Source organism: Centruroides vittatus, unplaced genomic scaffold, assembly GCF_030686945.1.
Source record: "Centruroides vittatus isolate TY-2023 unplaced genomic scaffold, ASM3068694v2 contig_862, whole genome shotgun sequence".
NCBI classification, from domain to species: domain Eukaryota; kingdom Metazoa; phylum Arthropoda; class Arachnida; order Scorpiones; family Buthidae; genus Centruroides; species Centruroides vittatus.
In genome coordinates this window covers 1924286-1945070 of record NW_027122562.1, presented here as the reverse complement: position 1 = coordinate 1945070, position 20785 = coordinate 1924286, and the positions used below count along the sequence as shown (strand labels likewise).

General features: G+C 31.4%; 1 protein-coding gene across 2 annotated transcripts in view; it reads left to right on the top strand.

Annotated features, from left to right (window-relative positions):
• LOC136982690 (putative phospholipase B-like 2) overlaps positions 1-15640 on the top strand; it is a 30985-nt gene extending 15345 nt beyond the window's left edge. Inside the window, exons 1-12 of one of the 2 annotated variants that reach the window (XM_067279260.1) lie at positions 540-606; positions 3915-4089; positions 7263-7503; positions 7583-7677; positions 11411-11625; positions 11693-11787; positions 11853-12013; positions 12081-12173; positions 13055-13126; positions 13191-13343; positions 13441-13600; positions 15399-15640. In XM_067279260.1, coding sequence (XP_067135361.1) covers positions 3920-4089; positions 7263-7503; positions 7583-7677; positions 11411-11625; positions 11693-11787; positions 11853-12013; positions 12081-12173; positions 13055-13126; positions 13191-13343; positions 13441-13600; positions 15399-15572 — 1629 coding nt within the window. In that variant the 5' untranslated portion in view covers positions 540-606; positions 3915-3919 and the 3' untranslated portion in view covers positions 15573-15640. Of the gene's footprint in view, positions 1-539; positions 607-3914; positions 4090-7262; positions 7504-7582; positions 7678-11410; positions 11626-11692; positions 11788-11852; positions 12014-12080; positions 12174-13054; positions 13127-13190; positions 13344-13440; positions 13601-15398 lie in introns of those variants that run through there. The other variant, XM_067279259.1, reaches the window with a different exon arrangement.
• The last annotated feature ends 5145 nt before the right edge of the window (positions 15641-20785 follow it).

Here is a 20785-nt window from a genome sequence, read left to right as displayed (position 1 = left end):
GAAAATCATAGCCTAAAAAGATTCATTTGCATCCTTGAAATTCCTGTTGCATCCCTAAATTTTAACACTGAGGATATCATCGCATCCCGCTTTAAGCTTAGTTCTCACAAACATTCTTTAGGAAAAGAAAAAATGAACACTGAAACTATTTATAAACATGAAACTATTTATTTTAGTTTAGAGAATTCGATTATCGTGCCGTTTCACGGAACGAGATCAAAGAATAAGTAGCCAATCCTATTCAAACAAAAGCAAACATCATTAGAACAAAATGGCTGTCAATAACAGGGAATTGTTTTCTAAGTGTACTTGTGTATTTATTGATTAAAAAACAAGAAAAAATAAAACAAACTGTAATGATTATAAAAGTACAAAATACAGCCCATTCTTCGAAGTTACTGTTACCGAGTAGAACTCTCGCATTTTAAGTCGAGAATTTCGAACCCAAAAAAGTTGAACACGCTAGAATTCTAACAAGATCCAAAAACAAAAATCATCGTAAACGACGTCATTACTGACGCAATATTCGCTTTGGCTTTCCGCTTTTCGCCGGTGATTTAATCTCTACATTAAGTTTTAGACTGGAGCTAATACAGCTTATATAAGGTAATGCCATAGATGCAATCATATTTCTTTTATGCATTTATAATATTTTTGAAGAAATATCTGTTAAATTTATTATAAATAGTTCCAATTTATTATTTTTAAAAATAATTTTTATTAAAATGTTATACATATATATAGGATAAAAGTTTACTGTTAATGCGTTTCGTGACTTGACATGGAAATATAGTAATATATCCGATTTTCAAAAGCAAAATGCCAATAATAATTACGATTATTTGCTTTTAATTCGTGTTTAGTAGCTTTAAGCTATTAATTTCAAATCAATTAGTAATTGTTTATATCAAATACAATGTAGTAATTTTACTCAGTTTGTATACTAGGCTATTTGTTTAAAATTAGTCTTAGAGAAGCTTATATGCTATCCAGTATTATAAGTAACTGTTGCCCACTCTATTCTTATTAAGCTTTCGCTACAACATATAGTAATTTTATATAATTAAAAACTCCTAAAAAGATTACATGTCACTTTACTCTATAAAATATTTTTTATTCTATTTTATTTTATATGAATGAAAAGTAATTAAAAATGATTAAGTAATTAACATTGAAAAACATTCTGGGAATAAATATTTCAAGTATTGAATTTTTATTATCAAAATACTGTAGTTAATTCTTAGATTTAGATATTATTTAATTACGGAAATATTAGATATTACGTAATAAACTTTCTTCAAATAAGCGTTAATGACAATGCTGTTTGTCTGAAAAAGAAAGTACAATTACAAAGGAATATCCTGTGTATATTTGTATCAGCCGTACTTAATATAAAGCCTATAATAATATGATTGTCTGTTTCAATATATTTAAGTCGCAATCAATTTAATGTTTACACAAACCACATGCATAATGTATAAAATTCTTGAAATTCATTCACGTTGTTTTATTTTTTTCGCATAAAACCGCTTAAAAACAATATTAATAAAATATACATGAGTGTAGTTAAAATAAATCTGTCAATCGCTTAAAAAATAAAATAGAATAAAGTAAGAAATAAAACATTTTCTACATGTATGCATATGTACAGTACACAGGTACGAGTATATATATATATAATGTATTTTTGTTTATGTCATCATACTTACGTTAATTTTAAATATTGCAGATTTGTTACGAAAGTCTTTCAAAAACTCGTTTTGGAATAAAACCCAATTACTGTATTAACTGTTCCAAAATTATAATCAGTGTATGATAGTATTTTCTTTGAGATAATTATAGCTAACGAACTTATTGTTATCACAATAAATAAATCCTCACAATGGCGGGCAGCAACTTTTAATCATATTTTTAATTAATTTTAATTTAATTTATATGCTTTCCATTTCAAATTAATAGTGGCTTGCTTCTATACATCATACCTTTCCTTTAACAATAGAGTAGTGCAGGACATCTGTCTAACACTTTCCAGGGGAAAATATTTGAATTGAAATAACATGACTTCCATTTTTAAAAAAGGGCTGGTGGAAATTACAATTTAATAAAATAAAAATTACATTACAGATACTTGACATATCTTCATTGCTTGCCATGTCCAATTACCAGGAACAACTATTCTCCACTGCAGAGATGACCTTTGTAGGCTACTACTCTGCATAAATATGTAAAACAGTCTAAAATGTCCACAGGCCTAAAAAGAAAGGTTATCTCTGCAGCGGAGAATGGTGATTGGACATGGCGTGCAATGAAGACATGTCTAGTATCTGTAATGTAATTTTTATTTTATTAAATTGTAATTTCCGCCAGCCCTTTTTAACAAAGAAATGTTATATTTTACATTGTGTTGGGATTATCATCTGTGGAAATTTCAGACTGTTTTATAATATATTTCTCTCTGAATTTTTATTTTAGCATGATAATTAAAATTCTTCAGTTTATACATTTCTGAAAATGGAACATATCTTAAAATAGCCTCAATATGAAGTACAGTACATGTACAGCACATTTCATTCGATATTTGTCGAGGTGAAATTAAAAATGAGAAACGTAAGATGACATTCAATATGGTGAAATTGAAACAACTGTCTGACTGCTTCTAGACAGGAAATATTTTAAATGTTTCTAGAAAGGAATACAGAAAAAAAATCTAGCAACGAGTTGCGTAACTTTCCCGACTTTTATGAAATTCTATTTTAAAAATAACATATGTATTATTAATCAAACTAAATAACTAAACTTGTATGTGGCGCTATCTGTTATGAGATTTTGTATAAAAATTTTGTTTTTAACTATTACAAAATAGCAAAAGACATAATTTTGTGGGAAGAGATAAGTTTTATAAAACACTGTAAATGCTGATCACTAGTAAAATCTTCATTAAATCTGACTCCTCGCGAGATATGACTCACGACCACCCTCTATATCACCATCCCCTTGACATTTCACCACCAAAATTTATTAGTACCAATGCTTCTTACATACAAGCTGCCGTACCAAATTTCATTTCTCTATCTTCACCCCGTTCCGAGATATTAAGCGAAATAGACGCCAACACACATACATACCTATCAACGGAATTATTTTTGCCGTTTTTTCCACTTTTTGGAATTCAGGGGTTTCAAAACGTGGAGATTTGCAAAAACTCGGAGGGTCGAATTTGACACGATTCAAATATTTTTCCTTGTTATGTATACATAGCAGCCGGGAAAGTAAAAGGGTATTTATTCAAAATTCTTTCAACCGGATTTCATTCCTTATTTCAGAATCCCATGTCTCCGATTTAAAATGTGAAAGGAACGAAATGCATGAAAAAGTATTATTATGTCATTACTCACCAGATAGTATATAACGATCTGACAAATTTTTCGTAATTTGATCTCGTACTACTGCTTATCTATAGATAAAGCAAAATGTCATTAACAGAATCACGCTCAATGCTGTATTGCTCGTGTTATATATTTAAATCACATCTTTAACCAATGCATAATGTTATTAAAGACTGATTAAAGATACGAGTGTTTTTAAGATTAATCCTGACTCTACCGTGCCATCAAATTCCAAATGACTTTCTTACGTATTCATAATATTTTAATATCTTAATAAGACTTCCATTGAGTATCATTAATCATTACAATCTGAAATTTGCACATTTGTAATAAAACATTCAAAAAATTTGGGCATAAAGAAGACTTTAGGCTACTTTCTTTACAATCCATTGATAATTTTAACTTCTTTTGTTTCCAAAAAGTACCAGAAATTACTTATATAGATTAATATTTACTTACGTGTTAGATAATTTTTAATGTAGATCGCGATAAGTTTTAAAATATATTTATATACTGTTTAATTTGAAGATAAAATGAAAGAGGTGATATTCGTTGTGTTGCTACCTGTATTCGTGTCATGTTTAAATGAAAAAACTGCATCAGTTATTTGGGATGAAGGAGCAAAAAAATTTTTTATTAAAGATTTTATCATCAATAATTCAGTAGCTTGGGCTAATTTTGAAGATGGAATATTTACAACAGGGTAAGTAAAATTTTAGAATTGATTCATGTTTTTTAATTAATATTGATACTTATTTATCTAAAATTATAATCACTGATTTTAAACTAATGTAATGAAGCCTTGATATATAGTCCTCCTAAATAATGCCAACTTGAACGAATACTTTAAGCCTATCTTTTCCATAAATATGAAATATTCCTCTTCAGTATTTGTGAATTACTAATTGTTGGTTACATTAGCTTTCCTTAAATAGCAGTTAATGTACAGGTTCCAACGACTCCTATACCATATAGAACTCATTTATTAATGTTTCCAATAGAAAACACAATTTCACTAACATTTTTTAAATTGAATTTAACTTCTTAACTCTTTCTAACGTTGTATAGGAAGATGTGATTGCTCCTTAATAATCTGATCTGATCAATCATTAAATTCTAATGATAGAATGGACAGCAAGCCCTCCTGCTGGTGGACAGGCAAGATAGCCGCCCAATTAGGATGGTCCTAACAGCAATATATAAGGCTCTTTCTTGCTGCTGGAGGACGACCGGAGAGAGATCGACAGTGACTGTGAATCGAGGACACTATTGGAAAAATATGAATCTTGGTATATTATAAATTTATAAGAACTTACAGGTACACCTTTGAAAAAGTATTATAAGAAAACCCTCTAGTCCTCATCAGTCGACAAGGCAAACCGTATTTTGCTCCCATGAGTACGTATAATGAATGGTGCAAATATTTAAAAAAATGAACGTTTGTTGTGTACTTTGCCGTAGCTTCCACGATTGAACTACTGAACTACAAGATGAGACAACTACAAAGTATGTCTAATCCTATACCTTGTATATTGCAGGCTATGTAAAGTATAAACTGCAAAAGTTAATTGTCAGAAACGCATAGAAAAGTCATTTTTTGATAAAAAATAATTTAAATGAAAAGTTTACCAAATAATATAATATACAATTTAGTCATATATTGTATATATATGTGGTGTCTATAGATGGCTGGACTGGACGTTAAGAAGCATATGCAGAACGCAGTTTAAGAAAGAATACGAAGAACTTCTTATGACATATAATGACGTATATTTTAATACGATACAGAAACATTACAAAACGAACAACACTAAACAAATCATCTTGATACTAATTATTAAACGGATGTTAATCATCTTGAAGCGGACACGTCGTTCGTGCTACGTCGTTGCTTCTTCTGTTTCTTACTCTAACCGTCCGTCGTTTTTTCCCGCCTGAGCACGACATCGGACTCGACCAAGTCATATCAGCGTAGGGGATGGGCACCACGTATATAATATAATAAATGCAATATATATATATACTGTATATGACAGAAAAAGATTTAAAAAATCCAAAATGCTTAAGTGTGAATGTTACCATTCTATGTATTTGAAGCACTTGTTTCAGACAAATATGAAAATACACATCTTCATTCTAATCATTATGCTCTAGGTTTAATTTCTCTTTGAAAATCATTTAATAAAATAAATATTTAATGGATTTTACTTGTAATCGTTTTCCATAAGAACTGCTTAAATTTGTAATTTGCATTGTTAACAAAATATTTTTAAATGGTATGTGAAGCGTATAAAAAGTATAATCAAAAACAAGTATGATATAAAAATCTCAAAATATTTCAACTGAGTAAATTTAATGCCAGAATAGACAGATTAACAGGAAAGATAGATCATCCGCACGATAAGATGATTTTAATCGCTTTACAAAGCATATAAATTTATATTTATATACCGTATCAGCCCTAATAGCTAGCTTAGCGACTAAGCAGACTTTTACTTGTCAGCTTACTTGCTTTTCTCGGTTGGAAACATTGGCATGAGCACAGTTAAGTAATTTTTTAACAGAAGAAAACAAAGTAATTTGAGTATAAAGTTTCATATAGACGTAAGTTACCAGATAAGTGTTCGAATTGGCTGCCAACAGTGAATAAGTCATACAATCTAAATATAAATCTAAATAAATGTCAACCGATCGTCCAAGTAATCATTTGGGAGAGAGTAAGTGTTGGTCGCCGCGTTGAAAGCAGTGATTGACAATGAAGTATTGTAGTTCAATGTGCGACTACCTCAGTTATTGTTGAACTTGCCGTGTCTGTAGGGACCTGGGTTGGCTACTTTAACTGCAATCGCGGCTTATTTCTTGGGGTTGTGGATTGCACATTTTTGAGCTGATTTTCATCTAGTATACAATTTTGAACTTAATTCTAAATTATAACAGAAATACTTTGCAGCCCAATTTAGCAACGCTCTCTGTCGACACGAGACATCACTGTCTATTTGTTGATTTTTCTTGTAAAACTTCGGGGGTACTGAAATATTAGATTATATATATCATTTTTAATAAAATATAATTAATCATTTCTTATAATTATAAATGATAGTTTAAAAATTATGTTGAACTTTACTGCCGACTGCACCAATAAAGTTCAAAATGTATCCTGTCCGGAGAAGTCTCGACTAGATGATCTACTCCTGCTTACGAATGAAGGCCTAGTTTGCCAGAAAAGCACCTTATGATCCGAACTTAAGGGGTAGTTCTTTTCGCTTCTTTTCAATCCGACGGAAGCTCTTCTTTTTGAAATCCAGACGAGGTTCTTGCTGTAGTTTTTTGTCTTGATCCTCTGTTGCCGATCCAGACGAAACAACCCCCTTTTTGGGTCGTCGTCTCTTCTTTCAAGAGATTCCCAAGATCTAATGATTGTTCAATCTGAAGTTGGGCCAATAGCGTACCTTCAGGTCTGCTCCTGTGTCAAATCTGCTAATATGCCTCGGCTGAATTGACCCCCTCCGGAATCCTTCCAGGCGGAATACCAAATCGCATTGTCTTTTGGACAACTTCGTTACTTGACAATGTCATATTTTTTATTTAAATTGTGAAATTGTTAATTATTAATTGAAAGAATTTATGTTGCATTATGATGCGAAATGTGCACTTTTAATTTTTATATTAAAACCCGGTTGGTATTTACGAATGAATTTACGTGTGAATTTAATGAGCTTCTTACGTGAAAGGTTTATATAAAACACAATGGATAGATTTTAACGCATAATTTGTAAATTATAGATGCATAATTATTAAGCATCTATAATTTACAAAAAGAAAAGATAATTGTTAAACTAATTAAGAACAGTTTATTAACTTTTATAACTTTTGCAGATGGTCGTATTTGGAAGTTCACACCAATCCATCGTATTCGGATTCTTTCCAAGCTTATGCTGCAGGTTTGGTCGAAGGATATTTAACAGCTGATCTCATTTCTAAACACTGGAACAATCTGTATCAAAACTATTGCAGAAATGAGAACGAATACTGCGACAAACTTAAGACTTTCTTACAAATAAACATGGATTTCATGAATAAAAATATTCAGGCAAACAAAAATTCCTACTGGAATCACGTGAGTAAATTTCAATATTAAAATATTAAAACATATATATAGAATCTTTAATTCAAGTATGTCAAAATTCTTATTTTAGGTTGCATTAATATTGAAGCAAGTGAAAGGCTTAGAAGATGGATATAAAGGAACTCCATCTCTACCTGATACTAGACCAGATTTTATGGGAGTTATGTAAGTTTATTTTTAAACTTCTTATCAATGAAAATGCGTATCAATATTAATTGCACGAATCAAGTAATGTTTACAAGTTGTTAAAACACATTATAATTCAATACTTTTTATACCCTTTGATAACAATATTAGATTAAACATTTCATTAATATGTTAAATTCAAAATTAAGGTCATACTTGTTAATGTGAGATATTTTCGGAGACAGTTTTACGAATTTTAATATTTAAGTAACAGAGATGAAGATCGTTATATCACATTTTTATGAAAACATAAGAAGCAGCATTCTTTCTTTCTTTGATACAGTGAATTGATAGGAATAGAAGTGTTAATGCATAAATATAGTAAATCTATATTTCAAAGAGTGAATTATACTATAAAACTTTAACAATATATAAAGCAGATGTTTCTTACAAATTACAAAAGATTAAAGAAACATAATCCATGCTGTAGAATGAAGAATTCAGAATGAAGTTAAACAATCATGGATTCGAAGATAGAACAAAGGAATCAAAACCTTTGTGATGGCATTGATATAGGCTTTAATATTCTTTATAGGCCTGTACGCAACAAATACTACTATACTATATTATTATATTTCATATTCTAACTAATTTTATTTTTCTATGTAATTCAGTAATTAATAATATCTTTACATCTTCATTAGTATACGTTTATTATTATCCAGTGGCGTGCCGTCATTGGAAGCGATGGAAGCGCCGATTCCACCTTCCAATGACCTTCCCTTGTATTTTATAAAATATAAATTTTCATATTTTAACGTACTTTGAATTAATTAAAATGAATATTTTATTATAACTGCATTATGTATCTTTTACAAATTTCTATACTACATGTGAAAAAAAAACGATAAGATTGCTATTGTATATTCGAATAATTCGGTGGCGGAAGGAATGTCGAAACCGGGTCAGTTTCTAATCAGCCAGATTATATAGGCATTAGCACATGCGGTTTACAGAGCACCAACCTCACCCGGTTTAGCTGGTAGAAGCGACACACGCGTACGGAGTCCAACTTTATAACCCGGACCGGTTCTGAGCTGTTAGCCGCCTGCCTGTCAACTTCCAAGCAGCCAGATTACAGGCATTGGCGCATGCGCTTTACAGAGCACCAACGTCACGGTTTAGCTGGTAGAAGCGACACACGCGTAAAGAGTACGCGACTTTATATCCCGGAGCGGTTGTGGGCTGTTAGCCGCCTGCTAGATATTCGGCCATCCTCGCCCGATTATGTGAATCATAAGCAGACTAGATCAACGGCGGGCAACCCGCGGGCCAGCTACGGCTGGCGAAAAGTTTCTATCCGGCCCGCGAGATCTTTGATAGATTATTAAATTGGAAAAATAACTATTAATTAGTTATTTTTCCAATTCTTTGTAATTTTCGAAAACGATAAAAAAAATAAATGTAGTAATTAACTTTTTATTTATTTATTTCATATTTGCAGACTAAAAAAATTACGAGTCACAAGAAGGCGTCAATTAACTACTACGGCGCGGAAAAAAACGTAAAATTTATTCTGGCCCATGTTATAAAAAGGGTTGCCCACCCTAGACTAGATTTATAACAACCCAACCGATAGGAGTTTACTGGCACGTTTTTATGATAGTTCTGTATAGTTGACAGGAGTTTAAAAAAACTCCATTAAAATATTTGATATATTTATTCTGCGTTTATTCCGCTCTCCCATCTTATATTACTTACGGATTTCAATGTTAAACCGGTGATATTACGATTTAGTATGTCCCATCTGTAAGGGGATGCAGAAAAAACGTGTACAATTCTAGTACAGTGTTAAAAATTAACTGTTACTTTGGCAGCATCATTTACAACCAAATTTAATGAATGAGACGTACAGTACATACAACGGTACAAAAAAAAAGCTCTAGAATTTATTTTCCTTAAATTTACGATTTATATATCCGTTGTCATAAAAATTTGTCTTTCCACTGTTTTCCCAAGACTACAGATATTCAGGTACAAAGTAACTGGTTTCGACTTATTTCTACTTAAGAAGTGACTAAATAATTAAGAGATTAGGGAATGGGGACATAAATAAAATCCTGTTGAAAGAGCCAGAATTTTACTTCAACAAAAGCTTAACAGAACCAATCACTCGCTCAGTACAGTGGGAAACTGATTTCCGTGTACACCTGGTATTAAAACGAATTAGTTAGAAAACGAATGACTATTAAGTTTAACATAGTTAGATTTTTACAGCTACGGTGAGAAACGTTTAAAATTTACAACAGCCCTGTGGCGTCCTTTGAGATATACTTGTGATGCGACAAAAGAGGCATTTGACATTGACCGGTATCGGCACCCTCGGGATTTGGCACGCACACACTCACTACACACCTACCTGGACCGTCACTAGTTCCATCCATTAGCTACTCGTATCAAGATATTTGACTAAGTAGATTGTTTTAAGATTTAAAAAGTAAAGAATATTTTATGTTATTTTTATGTACGTTTCTTTACAAAGCTATATTTTAATTATAATTTTCTTTAAAAGTATATTAATAACAATCGAACAATACATTGTACCAGGTATGTATATCCACCGCACATTTTATTTCACCGAGTAAGTTTTTATAATTTATTTTTAATTTTAGCCCTTATATCGTGGCTAGCGATTCAGAATGTAATTGTGATATTAAAAATACATTTAGAGAAGTCTACAGTTTTTACTGGCTTATCGAACAAATGAATACGAATGGACCCTAGACCAGTGATTCTTAACAGGGGGCCGCGGCCCCTGGGGGTCCATAAGAAGTTTGCCGGGGGCCGCCAAATTATGCAAAATTTCCTTCAGAATATAATAAAAAGAAAATTGATGTATAATCCGAATATCGTATTGAAAAGTGAAATAAGAAAGATAAAGTTTTCCTATTTAGTTTTTATTTATTTATTTTGTATTTCTTCCTACATACAACTTTGTTAGTACAGAAGAAATAAATGTAAATATGCTACTTACACCGCAGTATTTACTTCTTTTATTCCAAAGCAATTTTAAGAAACTATTAATGCTTGGAATTTTAAAAATAATTAGGAAAAATAGTAGGCTTTGAAAATTTAAATATTTTTGCAAAAGTTATGCAAAATCCTTACGACAAGTGGGCGTTTTAGTTTTAGTTTAGTTTTAGCATCGACATTGGATCGATTTATCGACATGTTTCTTATTTTATTTTCTGTTAAAAATTAATGAGTTTTCATGTTTAATTGTGAAGTTTGAATGTTATTTAAATAGATAATGAAATAATAAAGTTATGATTTACATTTATTATATAAAAAATAAAGCAATAATAAAAAAATCAATTTATTATAGATAAATTATCAAATTATCAAATATAAATTATTATTAAAAAATGGGAGTCACAAAAAAATTATGAAATATTTGGTGGGCGGCGAGTATAAAAAGGTTAAGAACCACTGCCCTAGACCATCACTGACGCGCAATTAACTGATTGCCCCTGGAAGTCGGCTTCTTACAGAAACACAGCTTCCCTGTCATCAAATGTCACGGCACGCCACTGGTTCCTTATGTTTGAAATATAATACTGTTTAAATAATAATTCCAAAAAATTGTATATTTGTTTATTTAATAATTATTGAAGATATCAAAATAGAGTTACTTGTTTAATTTATCGAATGCTATAAAATAACACAAATTTTCTAATTTAAAACTTATTTAATGCACATATTAATTTTATAGGTTGTTCAATCTTTTCGGAGATCTAATAGATTTGGAAGTTGTTTTTAATAAAGGTCTTCAGAATATTTCCGAAAATACCCATTGTTCTGCTTTAATTAAATTCTTGCCTGGATACAAGGATTTATATGTAGCTCATGATGCATGGAATGATTATTCGACAATGTTGCGTATTCTTAAGAAATATGTGATGCATCTTAAAGTTTTTGCTACTAAAGGTTTGTTGCTATCGATAATTTATTACTTCGTTAGTTTATAACTACTTGAGTTCAAAATAATTTACAGACAACAGAATAATACCTGGTTATATATCAAGTTTTTCCTCTTATCCTGGATGTATTTTTTCTGGAGACGACTTTTATATCTTAGCTTCTGGATTAGTAAGTGTTATTACATAACCCTTATTTTGTTTATTTTATATAATATTTTATATTTTGCCCTTCAGGTAGCATTGGAAACGTCAATCACAAATACAAATATCAGTTCATTTCAATATATAAAACCAGATCGTGTTGTGTTAGAATGGATTCGTAATCTTGTGGCTAACAGATTGGCTACTGGAGGAAGAAATTGGGCTGACATTTTCAGTTTATTTAACAGTGGAACGTAAGCATTAATATATATATATACTATAATTTTAAAATATTAATTCTAATGGTATTTAATTATATAGATATAATAATCAATGGATGATTGTAGACTATAAAAAATTTGTTCCCAATAAAGAACCTCAAAAGGAATTATTATGGATTTTGGAGCAGTTACCGTAAGTAAAGAAATTTTTGAAAATTGCATTAATATTTTTAATATATAATGTAAATATTAAATAATAATATTAAGATATACAACCAAGAAAATAAAATGTCTTTGAAAAAAGGAGTAGTTTGTTATAGGAGAACATTGTACATAGGGACTCGCATTAATTAAGCATTCCGCTAAAAGTTTAATTAAAAGAAAAAATGTCTTGAAAAAATTTAAGGTGACAAATTTTAAAAATCAACCAAGGTTAACGTATTCTCTTCATTAAAAGCTTCTTGACTTAATAAACGGTGATACGAATTTCCGTATTATGTCATTATTTAAGAGAAAGAATGGTTTCACAAGAATAGTAGTTTCCTGGCGATTTTTCTTTTTATTTTTTCAATGAATTTTACAGATGTGTGATTACAGATTGAAGGCACAATGGTCAAGATAGTTAAGGGGTTAAGAGGGTCGTATGTGAGTGCCATCGGCACTGATACACTCTCTACGGTTACTCGAAACATTTATTTGATACGAAAGGAGCTTACAAGATTTTCTCGATGTTTGGAAGATCAAAGTCTTTGAGTCTTCTTCCCCTTTCCAAGATATTCCCGACTGAATGAGTGTCCATGGTCCGCGAGTGACAGATTTTTCGACGGCTGCGGGACGATGCAGTCTACTTCCGGTTATAGGAAGCTGTTTTCCGTTTTCACCTATTGTAGCACCATCTTATGGCTTGAAATCTAACATTTTGGTTTAATGAATTTTTCCCAGGATGAGTTATTCCAGTAGATTGATTAAAATGAATTCCCCCTGTATATATGAGAAACTTATGAAAAATTATTTAATTTTTCCAATTTGTAATCTTAAATCTTTAATTATTGAAATGTCAATTTAATTCTGTAGAAATCACATTGAGAGCAAAGATCAAACAAATGTTCTTATTCAACAAGGGTTTTGGTCATCTTATAATATTCCGTGAGTATTCTTTTATTTATAAAAATTATTTAATTCGTTACGTTAAATTTTTTATTTCTTGCAGTTATTATTCAAATATTTTTAATATGAGCGGACACTTAGAAAAAGTAAAAATGTATGGTGATTATTTTATATACGACAAAACTCCGAGGGCGTTAATTTTCAAAAGAGATCAAGGAAAAGTTACTGATTTAAATAGTATGATGAAAATGATGAGGTCAGTTGTAGTAAGTTAAATAAGAAATTAAATAATATTAAATTACTTGAATTTTAATTACAATAATTTCATGTGAATTCATTTTATTGTATTTAAGATATAATGATTTCAAAAATGACCCGCTTTCTCGTTGCAATTGTACCCCTCCGTACAGTGCATACAATGCGATTGCTTCACGTATGGATTTGAACCCTAAAAATGGCACATATCCTTTTTATTTTTTAGACAATGCAGCTTTTGGAGCAATAGATATGAAGGTACTGTATATCTTTATTTACAATAACTACAACAACAATAACTAATATGTAAATGCTTGAAAATTATTGATACTTTGAGAATAAACATATTGTTCACAAAAAGATAAAACAATGGGTTAAAATTTGCTATAATTCATAGGCTTTAAGTTTTCTTTTACGTAACTTGTTCTTGTAACTTGTAACTTGTTTAAAATTGTTCTAATGGTTTTAAATACAGTAGAGCATCGGTTAACCGACCGCGTTCTAGTCGGCAAATTCAAATGTTCGCCAGTGATGTGGCGCTACAATATTTGATTATGTCTTGGCTACTTTAATATTATTTTTGTTAAACTTTTGCATGTTTTAGCTGGCAGCACTGGCTCGACCATGAAAGGGAGGATAGTATTTAAACCAGACCTAATACACTATACTAATAATGTATTTTTTCATACTTTTCGGTTATCCGACTTTTCAGTTATCCGACCAACCCCAGTCCCAATTAAGTCGGATAATCGATGCTCTACTGTACTTCTATGGCTAATTTATTTCTGACTAAATGCTTGTAACATTGATTCTTGCATATTTAAGTAGCAAATTATAAAGCTATTTTCTTATAATAATAAAATTATATAACTTACAAGTTAGTTATATTTCTGTAAGTGCAATAGGTGAATATTCTTTTATCTTAAGGCTGATTGTAACTTCTTTGGTTATGCACGTGATCTCCATCAAATGACATTTTTTCGATAGAAAAGGTTTTATATGGAAAAAACTTTTTCCAAAGCTTCTGGGACTCAGGGCAAGGGTTTTTCCTTGGAGTAGGTTCTTGCCCTCCGATTACAGCGGATAAAAGGATTAAAAACGAATTGAATATTTTCAGTTTTTAAAGTTTAAGTTTGGTTTTAAGCTATAGAATATCGTTATATCCGCATCATTATATTTTATGAAAAATAATTTTCCGGTTTGAGACGACATAAATATCAAAATATATATTCAGTACAGGTATATTCACTGAATGGTCACACAATAATGGTTATTTATTCGTACGTTTTCGATTTTCAAAGCTTTCTTAATAAAACATTTTTGTAAATAAATAAAACATTATTTATTTACAAAAATATCAGAACGGGTGTAAACATTATACGTACAAAATATATTACTGCAATTATTGAAAAAAGAATCCTTGTTTGACCTCTCAGAAATATTTGAAATAAAATAATATTGCCAATTTAGCGTTACATATTAAATATAAAGAGCATCTCTTCAGCCATAGACTTAGTTTCTTCTACATTTTTAGAAGAAACTAAGTCTTCTAATAGTTCTGTCTTGTTCAATCACCAGGAACGAAACACTCTTTCTTCTCAGAGACGACCTGTTATTAGAGACTACGTCTCTGCAATATTATGTAAAATAGTTAAAACGTTTACTGATGATAAACCAATATTTAAAAAAATACACAATTACAGTTAAAATGGCAAAGGGTATTTTTAACAGTTTTAAAATATAGGAGAAAATAATCCTGGTGATTGGACAAGACGGAACTGAAGAAGCCTGAGATTTTCTGTATCTTTAAATTGTGTAAAAATACCTTCTGATATTTTAACTGTAAGGGAATAAATACTCTTATTTAATTTTATACGCTGTGGTTGTCAAATTTACTTTTGTTCTTGGAATTTCGTATTTCCGACAGATCTTTTATATTTTTATTTTCTCTAATATATAGTTTTCTAAAATAGCTAGTTATTTAATATCGGCTTATTTATAGCATTAGATTACAAGTACAGTAACTTAAATGAACATTCAGTTTAATTATTTTCAGTTGACGAACTATTCGATGCAAAAGAATTATCAATTTATCGCTTATTCTGGGCCAACATACGATCAACAACCGATTTTCAAGTGGAGCACCAGTATATATTCAGACATCCCTCATTCTGGTCATCCCGACGAATGGAACTTTAATCCTGTTCTTCATCACTGGTTAAATGTGTAATATTTTCTTAAACAAGCAGTCTTCGACTTTCGTATATTCGTGTTTAGGATAATTCGCTCTTTCGCACTAAAGCATGAGTCTCACGCGATGCTAGACGTCGATGTTTGAAGGTCGAATCAGGTACAGTATGTTCGCCATCTTGTTCACACAAAACTACAGGAAAGGCCGAACGTTAGCATGAAATCTATCTCATAAGCTTTTCCACTTTCGCTTATTCTTTCGTTTATTACCTCAGTAAAGCCTGGTACTCACATGTGAAATCGGACGACGGAAACCGTCGAAGGAAACGGTTGCCGTTCCGTCGTCTTTCCGTGTCGCGTCTACTCACATGCGGAAATTACCCTACAATTGAAACGCGCCATCTGCCAGCCGTAAATATAAACAAGCTACATCAATAGGTAGGCCACGTGCCAGTAATCGAAAATGGCTTCTAACGGGATTGCTTTGTTATATCAATTAAACTTTTTAAGTTTGCCTTTGATCTTATTGCAAATAAAAAAAACCTCAAAAACGAATAATTTGGATAGAAAAAATATTCTAAATCGTCGAAAGTTAGCTTTCGTCACCGAATTTCGATTACGTCATTCCCAAAACTTTACACAGTAAGTATGTCTATTTGACATTAATATTTAAATCGGATAGCAATATAGCATATAAATGAAATGTATTAGTGTATTAGTGTACAGTACAAATAAAGCTTTTTAGCTTGTCGACCGCCATAGTTCAAATGCTATCGTCCCACGTGATCTTTATGACGACATTGCTAAATGGCCTTCCTATTGGTCTAATTTTTGCCGTTCCGCTTTCCGCGACGGGAAAAGTTGAAAATTTTCAACTTCGTATTCCGTCGACTTTGACGGCAAAAGTGACGTCATTTTGCCGTTCCGTCGTCCGTTGCCGCATGTGAGTACCAGGCTTTAGAAAAGTTTTAATGTTTAATTTTATTGACAGTAGCATCTACAAATCTGTTCACACTAGCTTTTACATCAGAAACTAATATATCTCGATAAACAATTTCTCTAAAGTTTATTTTAGTTCTATTGAAGTTTGCTCTTTGGCAACATGTACGAATAAGTTCGATATTTATATTTTACGTTATGAAGTTCAGAGTGTTTATTATTTGTCGAAATTATCTTTTTTCATTCCTTAAAAAATATTATTTAAAAACAAAATAATCACCCTTTTGGTTGCTTTTGGCCCATAAAATATTAGCTTTCTTATCAATTAAAATTACAATTAAAATCATAATTACAACCTTAATAATTTTATAATTTTTGGGCCTTTTAATTACTATTTTATATTATATTGGCCAGGATGCTAGATTTTTTTGAAGGTTTAATACCTTCAAAAAAAATCTAGCAGTTTGTTTACAGAGAAAATCAATCTTCTTATTTCTGATTTAGCCCCGTCGTCAAATATAAGTCCCAAATTGTGTGTTATATAAAATAAAAATTAAAGACAATATCTTTAATTTTTATTTTATTATTATCGATGTGAATGTAGATAACGACGCCTAAGTAAATGAGAAAACTTTGACCAATCATTTTCTCATTCGAAGTAAAAAATAATAATAATAATATATATTAAGAACCAGTTAAAACAAATGCAGTTCCCAATTGCGAAGCCCACACTAGTGGGCGCGTGGATAAAACCACTGAACACTATAGTTGGTTGCGGTTAGAACCTCGCCAACTTCTGGCCACGTGGTTTTCCGGGTTTTCTTCACATTAGTAACACCTAAATAGAGGCCAGTTTGCCATAAAAGACCTCCCGGAACACATCCCCCCGACAGATCGTCCATGAGTCGCGTTTCTATATACGAATGAAACAAACCAATTCAATTGTGAACCATAGATTCTGTTTTAACATCGTGTCCTAATTTTCTATGGATTCTTTTTAATCAAACAGAACACATTGCTTTTAATCTCTTATAAAACAATTTGTTATACTCGCCGCATATATTAGATATATTGTATTGTCGAATATAAAAAGCTTTTGTTTGATTTGGCATTGTCGATGCACAGTGTACACTATGTAAAATATAGAGCAAATTTCAGCGCCACTTCCTAAGGTAAGGTAAGGAGGGAGGAGTAGAGAAAACCATCCGCCTGCATTATAAATTACGGACTTTTACATACTAGGCGAAGAGGAAATCCTCGCATTCTCGAGGAGGCTATATTTCAGGCTATATATATGTCCGTTTGCCTCGAACCGACAAGATCAGTAACCCAAGTACCCGAGTGGTCCAGGTAGTTTGCCACTCTGGAGAATCGGGGTAGAATCCATACGGGTCGAAAAATCCCAGCAATTTTCGATCCATCCGATTTTTCCTGGGATGATCCGTCCGGATATAAGGCTATCTGGTTCCGTTCTTCACAGTTTGGCCGCCCTGTCGTGCACATAGCAAAACCCATAATGGGCTTGCTAAAAAAGATCTTCTTAGTGCCCATAGAGCGGAGAGTTAAAAAACACGTTTCCCAGCAGCCGAAACTTTTTATTGGGTTTTTCTTTCGGGGAAACCTGTGATTTGTACATATTCCTCTTACTATGGCACACTTGACTGCAATTTCTCTAATGCAAAACTACGAATAATTACATGGTTTACAACATTCTCATATACGCAAGTCGCTAATTCTTTATGGACTTTATTCACACCGAAAAAAGTCTCGTTTAAAAATTTGTTATTTTCTCGTCCGATGGTTATTTTTAAGTTTAAATATTTACAGACAAATTCGCCCAAGTAGAGATCACCATCCGTTAGTTTGTGTTCCAGACGATACATTCTCGGCGACCGACCTTTCTTTTTAGGCTACGAGCCGTCGAAAAAAGCTAAAAAGTCCTTGTTAAAACACAAAAAAGTTTCCAATTAAAAATAAAATATTTTCTAAAATCGGAGCTGGTGATGTACGACTGTTCTTGTTTCTCCATCTTGCCTTTTCGGGGTGTTTTGTCCTTTTATCCACAGAGAGGAGAGCGCTGGAAAATGCAGATTAAAAATGGTCCCCGTGGTGACGATATAAACAAGCTACATCAGTAGGTAGGCCATGTGCCAGTAATCGAAAATGGCTTCTAACGGGATTGCTTTGTTATATCAATTAAACTTTTTAAGTTTGCCTTTGATCTTATCGCAAATAAAAAAACCTCAAAAACGAATAATTTGGATAGGAAAAATATTCTAAATCGTCGAAAGTTAGCTTTCGTCACCGAATTTCGATTACGTCATTTCCAAAACTTTACACAGTAAGTATGTCTACTTGACATTAATATTTAAATCGGATAGCAATATAGCATATAAATGAAATATTTTATTTTTAATTGGAAACTTTTTTGTGTTTTAAAAAGGACTTTTTAGCTTTTTTCGACGGCTCGTAGCCTAAAAAGAAAGGTCGGTCGCCGAGAATGTATCGTCTGGAACACAAACTAACGGATGGTGATCCCTACTTGGGCGAATTTGTCTGTAAATATTTAAACCTCGTTTAAAAACTTTAATTCTTTCTTTTGCTCTAAATTTTCTTCGATACATCACTGCAATTCGACTAAGTAGACGCACATAGATGCTATTCTGTCCGCCCAAGTATGAACTTATCTTTAGTAATAGTAACTATGTTAAATTTTCAATTCCTACAGCTTTTCAAACGACAAACAAAAATTTCGATCCATTGTGCTGTGGCCGCTTTCTGCCAGTTTTGGTAAGACAAAAATCTTTGTTAGAAAAAATTTTAATCATCGTTTCTGTTTAATTTTAAAGTTCTATACGATATTTTTATGAACTTTTACATATTAATTCTAAAAAAATAAAACTTTTCAATCTTAATAAGATATTTTATATTTTTCATCTCCCTAGGAACAGAATCCCCTTTATATTATGCAATTGTATTTTTCGGCCTTCGAACATTTGACTTGCAATTCATTTCTAAAAGTGTAAATGAATGTATATCCGAAAGTTGGGGACTGCTTATATACTGTCATATATCAGGATATATTAGACATTTAATATGAAAAATATACCTATTTTTGATTTCGGATTTATGTAATTGATTATATTATATATATATATAATAATATTTACATGACTGCATTTATAAATATAGATATGTATGAAAAATTTATTGTATTATTTACATTATACCAAGATGTTCAAGAATAAATTTATTATACAGAAGTTTATCAATTAAGTTGTATTGTATAATATAGTAGTTCCTGTGAATGACCTGATGGCCAAGATGGTTTTCGCTCTAGTTGGTTCAGTCTACCGCTCTAGTGGATTGGAATCGAATCCTTACAGACAAAAAATCTCAGGAATATTTCATGGCCGGTCTGTCCGAGATATGTCGACTCCCATCCCTCACCACTCGTTTCCATTATGAGTCTAGCCAAACCCACGATGAGCATAGAATAATGACCCTCTTAGTGTCTATACAGTAGAAAGTGTCAAAAATGAATATAGCCTATAATGAGTATATTATTTTCGTGTATTTTATAGCGTGAATTACGATCAAATCAACTTTTCGTATGGAATAATATGAAGAATATATAAAGAAGTTGTGTAAATAATATGTATTTTTGTGGAATAACAATATGCAAGAGAATATGCAAAGAAAATGAATGTGTATATGGCAATATACAAATATACACCAATCGAAACCCGATATTAAGCAAATATACACCCACAATTGCCGTAAAGGATCGGGCTAAATTTGGATATAATGATTATAAATTAGAAATAAATTTGGCCCTAGAGTGTGGCGTTAGGCGCCATCTCGTATTAGAATTAATAATTATAATATTTAATTAATTAATTTAGGTTAAATTGGAAGAATCGGCCCGAAGCGGAACTCGAACCGATCATTTACGGCAGTTGTGGGTGTATATATACGGCAATATCAAATTGACCGTATAAAATTGAGTCATTAAAAGATGAATTTCTAATCAGGCGATAATTCCATTACTGATATAATAAGTCTGATATTACAAGTGGATGGTGATAACCGTTAAAGAAATTGAGAATGTAATTTTATGTGTATTTTAATTTATCGAAGCATTGGTGTATAATTACTACGCAAATAACCCAAATAATGACTTAGTAAATACAGTATTTTGTTTAAGAGTAGCTTTGTACTTTTAACAATACAGCAAATTAACAATATATTCGTAACATAAATAATGATGAAAAATATAATTGTGTTTCGTATTAAAATGAAAATATGGAAATG